The 12,954-nt window shown below is 42.3% G+C and overlaps 2 protein-coding genes across 2 annotated transcripts; both read right to left on the bottom strand.

The window, feature by feature from the left end:
* Window positions 1–9,969: 9,969 nt before the first annotated feature.
* LOC130957633 (uncharacterized) lies at window positions 9,970–10,431 on the bottom strand. Its single transcript, XM_057884483.1, has one exon. The coding sequence runs from the start codon at window positions 10,429–10,431 to the stop codon at window positions 9,970–9,972; it is 462 nt and encodes a 153-aa protein (XP_057740466.1).
* A 60-nt stretch (window positions 10,432–10,491) lies between these two features.
* Window positions 10,492–12,599, bottom strand: LOC130957630 (uncharacterized). The gene is made up of 3 exons (XM_057884481.1): window positions 12,331–12,599; window positions 11,616–12,216; window positions 10,492–11,400 (listed from the first exon to the last, which is right to left on the bottom strand). Exons 1-3 carry the CDS (start codon window positions 12,597–12,599, stop codon window positions 10,492–10,494), a joined length of 1,779 nt encoding a protein of 592 aa, XP_057740464.1.
* Window positions 12,600–12,954: the final 355 nt, after the last annotated feature.

Here is a 12,954-nt window from a genome sequence, read left to right as displayed (position 1 = left end):
TCAGAGGCAAAAAGCTAAAAGCCCCGCTCATCTAATTAATACTGATCTTCATAGATGTTTTTGGAATTCATTGCATATTCTCTTCTCTTTATCTTATTTGATTTTCAGTTGCTTGGGGACCAGCAACAATTTAAGTTTGGTGTTGTGATGAGCGGATAATTTATACGATTTTTGGCATTGTTTTTAGTATGTTTTAGTTAGTTTTTATTATATTTTTATTAGTTTTTAGTTAAAATTCACTTTTTTGGACTTTACTATGAGTTTGTGTGTTTTTCTGTGATTTCAGGTATTTTCTGGCTGAAATTGAGGGACCTGAGCAAAAATCTGATTCAGAGGCTGAAAAGGACTGCAGATGCTGTTGGATTTTGACCTCCCTGCACTCGAAGTGGATTTTCTGGAGCTACAGAAGCCCAATTGGCGCGCTCTCAACAGGTTGGAAAGTATACATCCTGGGCTTTCCAGCAATGTATAATAGTCCATACTTTGCCCGAGATTTGATGGCCCAAACTGGTGTTCCAAATCAGCTCAAAACTGCCCGACGTTAAACGCCGGAACTGGCACAAGAATGGGAGTTAAACGCCCAAACTGGCATAAAAGCTGGCGTTTAACTCCAAGAGAAGTCTCTACACGAAAATGCTTCAATGCTCAGCCCAAGCACACACCAAGTGGGCCCGGAAGTGGACTTTTATGTCATTTACTCATTTTTGTAAACCCTAGGCTACTAGTTCTCTACAAATAGGACCTTTTACTATTGTATTTTCATCTTTAGATCTTTGAATCTTTGGATCCTTGATCATCTTGAGATCTTTGAATCTTTTGATCACATTTTGGGGGCTGGCCTCACGGCCATGCCTAGACCTTGTTCTTATGTATTTTCAACGGTGGAGTTTCTACACACCATAGATTAAGGTGTGGAGCTCTGCTGTACCTCGAGTATTAATGCAATTACTATTGTTCTTCTATTCAATTCGGCTTGTTCTTATTCCAAGAGATATTCATTCGCACTCAAGAACTTGATGAATGTGATGATTATGTGACGCTCATCATCATTCTCACTTATGAACGCGTGCCTGACAACCACTCCCGTTCTACAAGCAAACAAGGCTTGAATGTTTATCTCTTGGATTCCTTAATCGGAATCTTCGTGGTATAAGCTAGAATTGATGGCGGCATTCAAGAGATCCGGAAGGTCTAAACCTTGTCTGTGGTATTCTGAGTAGGATTCAATGATTGAATGACTGTGACGAGCTTCAAACTCCTGAAGGCTGGGCGTTAGTGACAGACGCAAAAGAATCAATGGATTCTATTCCAACCTGATTGAGAACCGACAGATGATTAGCCGTGCCGTGACAGGGTGTGTTGAACATTTTCACTGAGAGGACGGGACTGTAGCCACTGACAACGGTGATGCCCAACATACAGCTTGCCATGGAAAGGATAGAAGATTAGATGAAGAAGTAGGAAAGCAGAGAGACGGAAGGGACAAAGCATCTCCATACGCTTATCTGAAATTCTCACCAATGAATTACATAAGTATCTCTATCTTTATTTTATGCTTTATTCATAAATCATCCATAACCATTTGAATTCACCTGACTGAGATTTACAAGATGACCATAGCTTGCTTCATACCAACAATCTCCGTGGGATCGACCCTTACTCGCGTAAGGTTTATTACTTGGACGACCCAGTGCACTTGCTGGTTAGTTGTGCGAAGTTGTGAAATTATGTTTATACCATGGTATTGAGCACCAAGTTTTTGGATTCATTACCGGGGAATATTTGAGTTGTGAAAAGTAGAGATCACAATTTTGCGCACCAATAGGGTTGGCCAGACCTCTTTCCAGGGATTTGCTGATAACTTGGGTTGACTTGGTCTGACTTTTTGGTGTCGGCCAGTCTTTTTAAGTTATTATATAGCAATCCATAAGACCTTGTCAGGTTCTTTTTTGGGATCACTTTCGATAACTTCTTGCATTATTCTGTGTTCATCTTTTGTCGATTTGTAGATTGTGATTTCTGTCTTGGTTTAATCGATTATTCCTATCAAGATCGTATAGTGAATCTGTTTTTCACTTCTTGTTCGATCCGTTGCTTTATAATCGGACGATGAATGCTTCAGATTAATGCGTCTTGAGCACTTTGTAGAATATCTGAAATGTATTTTTATTTAAAGAAAGTGCAAATATATACAGGCGGGAATTTTTCATACCCTTAAGTCGGATTAAATCTCAATCTTTGACGCCTCATTAAAAAACCTTTTCAGGAAAAAGAGTGCATCTTGAGATCTTTTACCTTTCCTAGCTATAGTACCTTCTTAGGTTACAGGCGTGCCATGATCTTGGAAGTTCTCGTCCCTCGAGTTCGGACAGTCTGTAGTAGCCCTTCCCAAGTACTTCCGTGCCTCGGTAGGGTCCTTTCCAGTTAGCTGCCAATTTTCCTTCTCCGGGTCGAGTTGTTCCAATATCATTTCGGATTAAGACGAGGTCACTCTCTGCGAAATCTCTCGGTACTACCTTTTGATTATATCTGGAAGCCATTCGCCGCTTTAGTGCTTCTTCTCTGATCCGGGCTCTTTCCTGGATTTCTGGGAGTAGGTCAAGCTCTTCTATTTGGAGTTGAGAATTGGCTTGTTCATTGTAGTGGACTACTCGGGGAGATCCTTCCTCGACTTCTATTGGAATCATTGCCTCCACTCCGTATGCTAGTCGGAATGGTGATTCATTTGTAGTAGAATGGGGGGTTGTTCGATACACCCATAGGACCTGTGGAAGTTCCTCAGCCCAAGCCCCCTTTGCTTCTTGTAGTCTCTGCTTTAGTCCGGCCAATATGACTTTGTTGGCCGCTTCGGCTTGTCCATTGGCTTGGGGATGTTCGACGGAGGTGAACTGGTGTTTTATGTTCAAGTCGGCCACCAGTTTTCTGAAGCCTGCATCTGTAAATTGGGTACCATTGTCTGTGGTGATGGAGTATGGTACCCCGAACCTCGTAATAATGTTCCTGTATAGGAATTTTTGACTTCTTTTGAGCGGTGGCGTTGGCTAGGGGTTCTGCCTCGATCCATTTTGTGAAATAGTATACTCCTACTATGAGGAATTTTACTTGTCCCGATCCCTGTGGAAAGGGTCCGAGAAGGTCGAGTCCCCATTTCGTAAATGGCCAGGGTGAGGTCACGCTGATGAGCTTTTCTGGTGGGGCGATGTGAAAGTTGGCATGCTTCTGGTGGTGGGCATGTCCTCACAAATTCTGTAGCTTCCTTTTGTAGGGTTGGCCAATAGAATCCCGCCTGGAGTACCTTTTTGGTGAGAGCTTGCGCTCCGAGATGATTACCACAAATGCCGCTGTGCACTTCCTCCAAGATTTTCTTTGTATTAGAAGTCGGTACGCATTTTAACAAAGGTGTTGAGATTCCTCTTTTGTATAGTATGTTGTTTATGATAGTGTAGTACTGTGCCTCCCTTTTCAGTCTCTTTGCCTCCTTTTCATCTGTAGGGAGTGCTTCTGTTTTGAGGTAGTTAATTATGGCGGTCATCCATCCTTGATCCCGACCTATTATGGCTAGGACTTTTTCTTCTTTTGATATCGATGGGTTCTGCAGTATTTCTTGGATGAGGCTTCTATTGTTGCCCCCTGGTTTGGTGCTGGCTAGCTTTGAGAGCGCGTCAGCTCGGGCATTTTGCTCACGGGGTATGTGGTAGATCTTATATTCCCTGAGTTGTCCGAGCTGTTCTTTGGTTTTATCCAAATATTTTTTCATGGTCGGATCTTTGGCTTGGTAGCTTCCTTTTATTTGTGAGGTAATGACTTGTGAGTCACTGTGGATGTTGAGTTTCCGAGCTCCAACCTCCCTAGCCAGCTTCAAACCAGCTAATAGTGCTTCGTATTCCGCCTGGTTGTTTGAGGCCGGGAATCTGAATTTAAGGGAGAGCTCAAGTTGAGTTCCTTGGTTGCTTTCGATTATCACACCCGCACCGCTTCCTGTTTTATTCGAGGATCCGTCCACGTATATGTTCCACTCTATGGGGATTTCTGGAATGTCTGTGAATTCCGCGATGAAGTTGGCCAGGTGTTGTGATTTGATGGCTGTCCGCGCCTTGTATTGGAGGTCGAACTCGGACAACTCAATTGCCCATTGTAGGATTCTTCCTGCTAGATCTGTTTTCTGCAATATCCCTTTTATGGGTTGGTTGGTCCGAACTTTAATGGTATGCGCTTGGAAGTATGGGCGAAGCCGCCGGGATGTGAGGATCAGAGCGTAGGCAAACTTTTCTATTTTCTGGTAGTTTAGCTCTGACCCCTGTAGTGCTTTACTGATGAAGTAGACGGGTTGTTGCCCTTCTTCGTCTTTTCTAATTAGTGCTGATGTTATCGCCCGACTTCCTACTGCGAGGTATAGTATGAGTGGTTCTCCCTCTTGTGGAATAGATAGGATAGGTGGTCGCCCCAAGAACTCTTTGAAGTCTTGGAAGGCTTGTTCACACTCTGTTGTCCATTCGAAGTTCTTTCCCTTCTTTAAGGTAGCGTAGAAAGGGAGGGATCTTATTGCTGACCCTACTAAGAATCTGGACAAGGCTGCCAATCTCCCATTGAGTTGTTGTACCTCTTTGATGCAGGTTGGGCTCTTCATGTTGAGTATGGCCTGGCATTTATCGGGATTTGCCTTGATTCCTCGTTGTGTGAGTATGAAGCCCAGAAATTTTCCTGCCTCTACTGCGAAGGTGCATTTAGCCGGGTTGAGTCGCATGTTGTGCTTCCGTATGGTGTCGAACACTTGAACCAAGTCGGTTAGTAATGTTTCCTCACTTTGTGTCTTTATCAACATGTCGTCCACATAGACCTCCATGATTTTTCCGATGTGGTTTGAGAAGACTTTATTCATTAGCCTTTGATAAGTGGCTCCCGCGTTTTTAAGGCCGAAAGGCATTACGATGTAGCAATAATTCGCTTTTGGTGTGAGAAACAAGGTTTTTTCTTGATCTGGTGGATACATTGGGATCTGGTTGTATCCTGAGTACGCGTCCATGAATGAGAGATACTTATATCCTGATGAGGCATCTACTAGAGCATCGATGCTTGGGAGTGGATAAGGGTCTTTTGGGCAGGCTTTGTTGAGGTCGGTGTAGTCAGTGCACATTCGCCACTTGTACTTGTTCTTCTACAGCTTGAGACCGTTCTGGCCCAAGTTTTCTTCGTCTTTGTTGTACCGGCCGAGATTTCGGGTAGACTGCCAGCTTGTGGCTCATTAGTTCAGGATCTATGCCTGGCATGTCGGTAGCTTTCCATGCGAAGAGATCGACATTATCTCGTAGAAACTGTATTAGTGATTCTTTTGCGTCTCCTTTCAGGATCGTGCCAATATTAGTTATTTTGTCCGAGGTATCTCCGATCTGAACTCTTTCTATTTCTCCTTCGGGTCATGGATGGAGTTCTTCTCGTCTCTGATCTCCGCCGAGTTCGATTGTGTGGAACTCTCCTCCTTCGCCTCGGAGATTTAGACTTCCGTTATAATAGCGACGTGCCATCTTTTGATCTGCTTTTATTGTAGCTATCCCTTCTGTAGTTGGGAATTTCATACATAGATGCGAAGTTGAAACTATTGCGCCGAGTTGATTTAACGTTGTCCGACCTATCAGGGCATTGTAGGCTGAGCTTACGTCGACCACGATGTAGTCTATCTTGAGTGTTTTGGATTGGTTCCCCTTCCCGAAGGTTGTACGCAGCGATACGTATCCCAGCGGTTGAACTGGGGTATCTCCAAGTCCGAACAGGCTGTTCGGGTATGCTCTTAGCTCTTTTTCTTCTAGGCCGAGCTTGTCGAAGGCAGTTTTGAATAAGATGTCGGCAGAGCTTCCCTGGTCAATTAGTGTACGGTGGAGGTTGGCGTTTGCTAGTATGATCGTAATGACCATGGAGTCATCGTGTCCCGAGATGATTCCGGATGCATCTTCCTTGGTAAACGTGATTGCTGGGATGTCCGGCGCTTCCTTCTTTCCTTCGACATGGTACACCTCTTTGAGGTGTCGCTTGCGAGATGATTTGGAGATTCTTCCCCCAGCAAATCCGCCGTGTATTACGTGAACATGTCTTTCCGGTGTGCGAGGTGATCGTTCAGATCGTCCGACATCCTCATCCGTTCTTCTTTTTCTTGGTTCGTCGTCCCGATTGGCCAAAAACCGATCTAGCTTTCCCTCTCTTACTAATTTTTCTATGACGTTTTTCAAGTCAAAGCATTCGTTGGTGGAATGTCTCTCAACAAATTTCTTTCGGCAAGTGTACCGAATTTGTCGTCAAGTAAAAACTCACAATAGAGTGACGTCGAATCCCACAGGGATTGATTGATCAAGCAACTTTAATTAGAAGAATGTTCTAGTTGAGCTAATTCAGAATTTGGGTTGAGAGTTGCAGAAAATAAAATGGCAGTAATGTAAATAACATGAAAAGTAAATGCTAGAATTAAAGAGCTGAAATTAGATGACTGAAATTAAATTGCAGAATTGTAAATGGGAATGGGGTGTTTGCTCATGAACATAAACGCAGAAATTTAAAGAGAATGGGTTAGATCAGAATTTGGGGAGTTCATTGGGCATAGGAGATTTGCAATTCTCCGGATCAAGTCATTTTCATCTCTTCTCAATCAATGCACTCATTGATCTCCTTGGCACTTAATTGATTGAATACAATTTCTTGCAATTCAATCTCTCAATCTTGATCAATAGCCAATTCCTTGGTCAATTGCTCATGAGAAGAGATGAAGTGTGGTCACTGATTATACCACATGCATTTCCCAAATCAAGTATTGAGAGGATTATAGTCACATATCCATCCAAACCCAATTTGGTCCAGCATGAGAAAGCATTTCTAGCTTTCAAGTAAAATCCAAGTTTGAATAGCTCATTTTCCAAGATAACTACCCAATGGGATGAAGATCGAAAGCTTTCAAGTAAAATCAAGAGAAAAGAGAGAAGAAGAATAATGAAAACTAGTATCCATCAAATTACAACAGAGCTCCCTAACCCAATGAAAGGGTTTAGTTGTTCATAGCTCTAGAAAATGAAACAAATGGAGATACATCATGAACTAGAAAAACAGAGTAAAATACAGAGAGTGGTGCTCTCCCTTCAACCTCCAGAACTCCTAATAATTCAAATCTACTCCTATATATACTACTCTTCTCCGCTTCTAGTTGGTTCTTCAAGTCTTGGGCCTTTGGATCTGAGTTTGAAGCAGTTCTTTTCTTTATTTGGGCTTGGTTTTACTTGCAGAGAAAGTGTGAAGTGGGCGAGACTTTAGCTCAAGACGTTAGGTGTTAACATTCAGTGAGAAAATGGGTTCAAAACGTTAGTGTCATTCAACTTTTTCACTACGTTTCTTACCCAAGTAAAGGCCACGTTAACTTCAACGTTAGTGCACAAACGTTGCCACTACGTTGCCTCTTTGTCCTTCGCACACGTTTTGGGACTCAACTTTCCCAATAACGTTGAGAGCCTCTCCCTTTCCTACGTTAGAGTCCACGTTAACTTAGTTAACGTGGCTCTTTTAACGTAGGTGTGCCAATCTTCGAGAACGTTAGTGACACTCAACATTGTCACTAACGTTCCATATGCCCCTATTCTCGTTAGATTCCACGTTAACTAGGTTAACGTGGCTTCTAACGTGGCTTTGCAAACCATTTCCAACGTTAGTGACAATGTTGAGTGTCACTAACGTTGGCTCATCTTTCACTCATTGCCGTTAGCTTCCACGTTAACTATGTTAACGTAGAAGTTAACGTGGCTCCTTGGGGTTTTGTGGTTGCTTCCAACGTTAGTGACAATGTTGGGTGTCACTACGTTGTCGACCATTCCTTGCCTCTCACGTTAGCTCCCACGTTACCAAGTTAACGTGGCACATTTCACCTTAGGCCAACGTTAGTGACAATGTTGAACATCACTAACGTTGGCTTCCTTCCCCTTATTGACGTTAGAGGCCACGTTAACCAAGTTAACGTGGACTCTAACGTGGCCACTTATGATCATTGGCCAACGTTAGTGATAATGTTAAGGTCACTACGTTGCTCAAAGTCCTTCTTCACGTTAGCTCACGTTAACTTAGTTACGTGACTCTTAACGTGGACAATGATGGCTTCGAGAGCGTTATTGGCAATCACTTTTCTCATTAACTTTGCAGGTTACGTCCCATTCCACGTTAGTGGCTACGTTAATTAGATTAACGTGACTGCTAAGTGGTTCCTCCTTGCTTCCTTTTGTCCTGAAATCAAGCAATAGAGTGCATCAAAGTTCTAGTCCAAGTCATGGGTAATGCAACATACCAATTGTCACTAAATTCATGCAAAATCCTCATGAAATCATGTAAAATGCATAATGTATGCTTGAATCAAGGTGTAAGTGAATATCTACCCAAAACTAGCTTATTTCCTAAGAAAATGCATGAAACCACCCTGAAACTGGCCAAGATGCCCTTGCATCACACACACCTTTATCATGCTCTAAAACACTGGTTTTGCTTACATACCATGAGACCTTTATTGATCCTTTTATTGTCATTTCAGGGCTTATTTGTGTTTTTCAGGTTAGGTGCTCTGTAAGGGGGCAACTCTTTAAAATAAGCTTTCAGCCAACACTCCCGAACCAGTTGGTTCAAGGTGCTAGGTGTTGAAACACCCCTACGGACTTACTTCCTCAAGTTTCTCCCCCATACATACACACCACAGGCATATGGTTTTTTTTTTTTTCTTGAGACCTTGGTGTCCAGCACCTCTTTGGGTTACTAAATGCTCTATAGTGAGGGTTACTCTTGATAGTGGACTTTCAGCTGATAATCCCGAGTTAGTTAACCCAAGTTACCAAGTGATAAGGCACCCCTAAGAGCTTATTCATCCAAGTAGATCCCTCACACAGGAACACCACAGACACATGCCTCAAGATTAAAACCATTTGTGCCTAGCCTTATTGCTTACTCTTTTTCTTTTGTTTTTCAATTTCATTGTTCTTTCCCTTTCTCTTATTAGGATATTGTTATTTAGCTAGTCTCATGGGGTGTATTCAAAGCATATGATTCAGGACAGATAGTTGTCTTCCCACCTCATGGTTGAACCAACTTAGCTAACTTATGATCACACCAAAGATTCAGAAAATTACTCCATATTATGAACTCCTCTCTGGTCTTTTAAAAACACAATCATTCTCTTTTTCATTTGATTCTAAGGACGAACATACAATTAAGTAAAGTAGTGGTGCAGTGACATAAAGAACCAGCAAACATAGACCTAAGCAATAAAACTAAAAATGCAGAGTTGAACTAGGTTCCAATCAACGCATGACTATTAATTAACAGTGCATTCGGACTTCCAATTTTTAACAAGATGAGGAGATGGAATTAAGTAGCAATACAACCTTTGAGAGATGGTTTGCTCTGCCAATCCAGTTGCCTTCTTGTTGTCATTGTCATAGTTCTTGATGCCTTACTTTCTTAGTTGAAGGTACACCATCTCCTCATAAGTTTCCTGCAAGGTTATTGGAAGTTGCTTGTTTCCAAAGCACTTGAGGAATAGTCAGCTCGCATGTATGCTTATGATTTCTTAACTTATTTTGGGTGTGTGAACACCAAACTTAGTTCCTTGCTTACTACAAAACCTTGCATACATGTGTAGAACCTCGTATCTTGCTGTTAGCAGCCAATTAACTAAAGATTAATCTATATCCAAGTGGTTCCCTTAATTGGTTAGAGCTAGCAATGTGCTTTGAGAGTATAGTGTGATTCTAACTAGCATCCTCTGGTGAGACACCAAACTTAGAATCGCACTTTCACTCTTGAATTGTTTTGGTGTGGAACACCAAACTTAGCTCCTTGCAATGCAGGGGAAACAACTTGTGATCTTTATTGAAATGCTTTTGAAAAAGTAGTTACCTAAGGTTGGGTTGCCTCCCAACAAAGCGCTTCTTTATTGTCACTAGCTTGACGATTCCTCCTCTACTTGAGATGATAGTTTACTCTGGGGTTTTCCCCCATGTTGCCCAGATAATGCTTGAGTCTTTGTCCGTTCACTGTAAAAGTCCTCCCTGACTTTTCATCCATGACTTCGATGTGTCCATATGGTGAGACTTTAGTGACAACGAATGGCCCTGACCACCTTGATTTGAGTTTTCCTGGGAATAGTCTCAATTTGGAGTTGTAGAGGAGTACTTGCTGTCCCTTTTCGAAATCCCTGGGTGCAAGATGCAGGTCATGTCTCCTCTTTGCCTTCTCCTTATATATCTTAGTATTTTCATAGGCTTTTGACCTGAATTCCTCCATCTCTTGCAGTTGCAAGATTCTCTTTGCACCAGTAGCAATGCTGTCAAAGTTCAGTATCTTGATGGCCCAGAGAGCTTTGTGTTCCAATTCTAGTGGTAAATGGCAAGCTTTCCCATAAACCAGTTGATATGGGGACATTCCCAGTGGTGTTTTGAATGCGGTCCTGTATGCCCAAAGAGCATCATCCAGCTTCTTCGCCTAATCTTTTCTTGATGCACCTACAGTCTTCTCCAGAATTCTCTTTAGCTCTCTGTTGGATATCTCCGTTTGTCCACTTGTTTGGGGATGGTAAGGTGTGGCTACCTTGTGTTTCACCCCATATTGTAGGAGAAGAGTCTCTAGTGGTTTGTTACAAAAATGGCTCCCTCCATCACTGATGAGGGCTCTTGGGACTCCGAACCGGCTGAAAATATTCTTCCTAAGGAAGTTCATGACCACTTTGTTGTCATTTTTTAGGGTTACAATGGCCTCTACCCATTTGGACACATAATCCACTGCTACCAAGATGTACTTGTTTGCATATGAGGTTGGGAATGGTCCCATGAAATCTATTCCCCACACATCAAATACTTCCAGTTCCAAAATGAAATTCTGTGGCATGGCATTTCTTTTGGGCAAGTTCCCAGATCTCTGACATTCATTGCAACTCCTTACCAATTCTTTGGCATCCTTGAAAAGGGTGGGCCAAAAGAATCCACTTTGTAACACCTTTGCTGCAGTCCTGTCCCCTTCAAAGTGGCCTCCGTAGCATGAGCCGTGGCAATTCCATAGTACTTCTCGTCCTTCTTCTTCTGAAACACATCTTCTAAGGATTCCATCTGAACAATTCTTGAAAAGATAAGGCTCATCCCAGACAAAGTATTTTGCATCATTCATGAGCTTCCTCTTTTGATGTTTATTGATCCCTGGAGGTAGAGCTCCAGTTGCCTTTAAGTTGGCAATGTTTGCAAACCATGGAGCTTTGTTCACTGTCATTAACTGCTCATCAGGAAAGAGCTCGTTCACATTCATATCATGTGTTTCCCCTTCCTCATGAGGAATCCTGGATAGGTGATCTGCCACCTTGTTCTCCACTCCCTTCTTGTCTCTGATTTCAATATCAAACTCCTGCAATAATAAAATCCATCTTATTAGTCTTGGTTTTGATTCTTGCTTGGCAAATAAATATTTAAGTGCTGTGTGATCTGTAAAAACAATTACTTTAGCACCAATGAGATATGATCTAAACTTGTCAAATGCAAAAACTATGGCTAGCAATTCCTTTTCAGTAGTGGTATAATTTCTTTGAGCATCATGAGGACCTTGCTAGCATAGTATATTACATGGACTAAGTTATTTTTCCTCTGCCCTAACACTGCCCCTACTGCAAAGTCAGATGCATCACACATCAATTCAAAGGGTAAGTTCCAATCAGGTGGGGAGATGATAGGGGCAGAAGACAATCTTTCTTTCAAATGCTCGAATGCCAACATGCAGGTTTCATCGAAGATGAATGGTGTATCTGATACAAGGAGATTACTCAAGGGCTTAGCTATTTTTGAAAAATCTTTAATAAATCTTCTGTAAAAGCCAGCATGTCCTAAAAAGCTTTTAATTGCCTTGACATCACTGGGTGGAGGGAGCTTTTCAATAAGTTCTACTTTAGCTCTGTCCACTTCGATTCCTTGGTTAGAAATCTTATGGCCAAGAACTATTCCTCCTGTCACCATAAAGTGACATTTCTCCCAGTTCAAGACCAAATTGGTCTCTTGGCATCTTTTCAATACCAAGGTCAGGTGATTCAAGCAACTAGTAAAAGAATCTCCAAATACCGAGAAATCATCCATAAAAACCTCAATGAATTTCTCTATCATATCTGAGAATATAGAAAGCATGCAGCGTTGGAAAGTCGCAGGTGCATTACATAGTCCAAATGGCATGCGCCTGTAGGCAAACACTCCATATGGACAGGTAAATGAAGTTTTCTCTTGGTCTCTAGGATCAACCACTATTTGGTTATATCCTGAATAACTATCAAGAAAACAGTAATAAGCATGCCCTGCGAGTCTTTCCAACATCTGATCCATGAATGGGAGAGGAAAATGATCCTTTTGTGTAGCTTCATTGAGTTTTCGATAGTCAATGCACATCCGCCATCCTGTGACGGTTCTTGTAGGTATCAGTTCATTCCTCTCATTGGGAACCACAGTGATTCCTCCCTTCTTGGGCACAACATGCACGGGGCTAACCCAAGGGCTATCTGAGATTGGGTATATTACTCCTCCTTGCCAAAGCTTCATAACCTCTTTCTGTACCACTTCCTTCATGATTGGGTTCAGCCTCCTTTGGGATTGAATGGATGGTTTTGCATCATCTTCCAACAGTATTTTATGCATGCATATAGCTGAACTGATTCCCTTCAGATCAGCAAGGGTCCATCCAATGGCGTCCTTATGCTCCCATAACACCTTGAGCAGTTCATCCTCTTGATCTTGGCTAAGGCACGAGCTTATAATCACTAGGTAGTTTTCATTCTCCTAGGTATGCATATTTGAGAGTGGGTGGCAATGCTTTAAGTTCAACCTTGGGTGCTTCTGACTTTTCAGTCTCTTCCTGTGGTGCATCTTGAACGTGACTCTCTACTGTGGCAACCTCCTCACTTGGTATATACTCCTTCAAGTA

This window comes from Arachis stenosperma, chromosome 10, assembly GCF_014773155.1.
Source record: "Arachis stenosperma cultivar V10309 chromosome 10, arast.V10309.gnm1.PFL2, whole genome shotgun sequence".
NCBI classification, from domain to species: domain Eukaryota; kingdom Viridiplantae; phylum Streptophyta; class Magnoliopsida; order Fabales; family Fabaceae; genus Arachis; species Arachis stenosperma.
This window is presented reverse-complemented; position numbering and strand designations above follow the sequence as displayed.

Coding starts and splice junctions, on each gene's coding strand:
- LOC130957633 (XM_057884483.1), bottom strand. CDS start 10,431: ATGTCCCCATATCAACTGGTTTATGGGAAAGCTTGCCATTTACCACTA.
- LOC130957630 (XM_057884481.1), bottom strand. CDS start 12,599: ATGAAGGAAGTGGTACAGAAAGAGGTTATGAAGCTTTGGCAAGGAGGA. Junction 12,217..12,330: donor ATGTTGGAAAGACTCGCAGG/GCATGCTTATTA, acceptor GTTTGCCTACAG/GCGCATGCCATTTGGACTAT. Junction 11,401..11,615: donor GGAAAAATAACTTAGTCCAT/GTAATATACTAT, acceptor TTATTATTGCAG/GAGTTTGATATTGAAATCAG.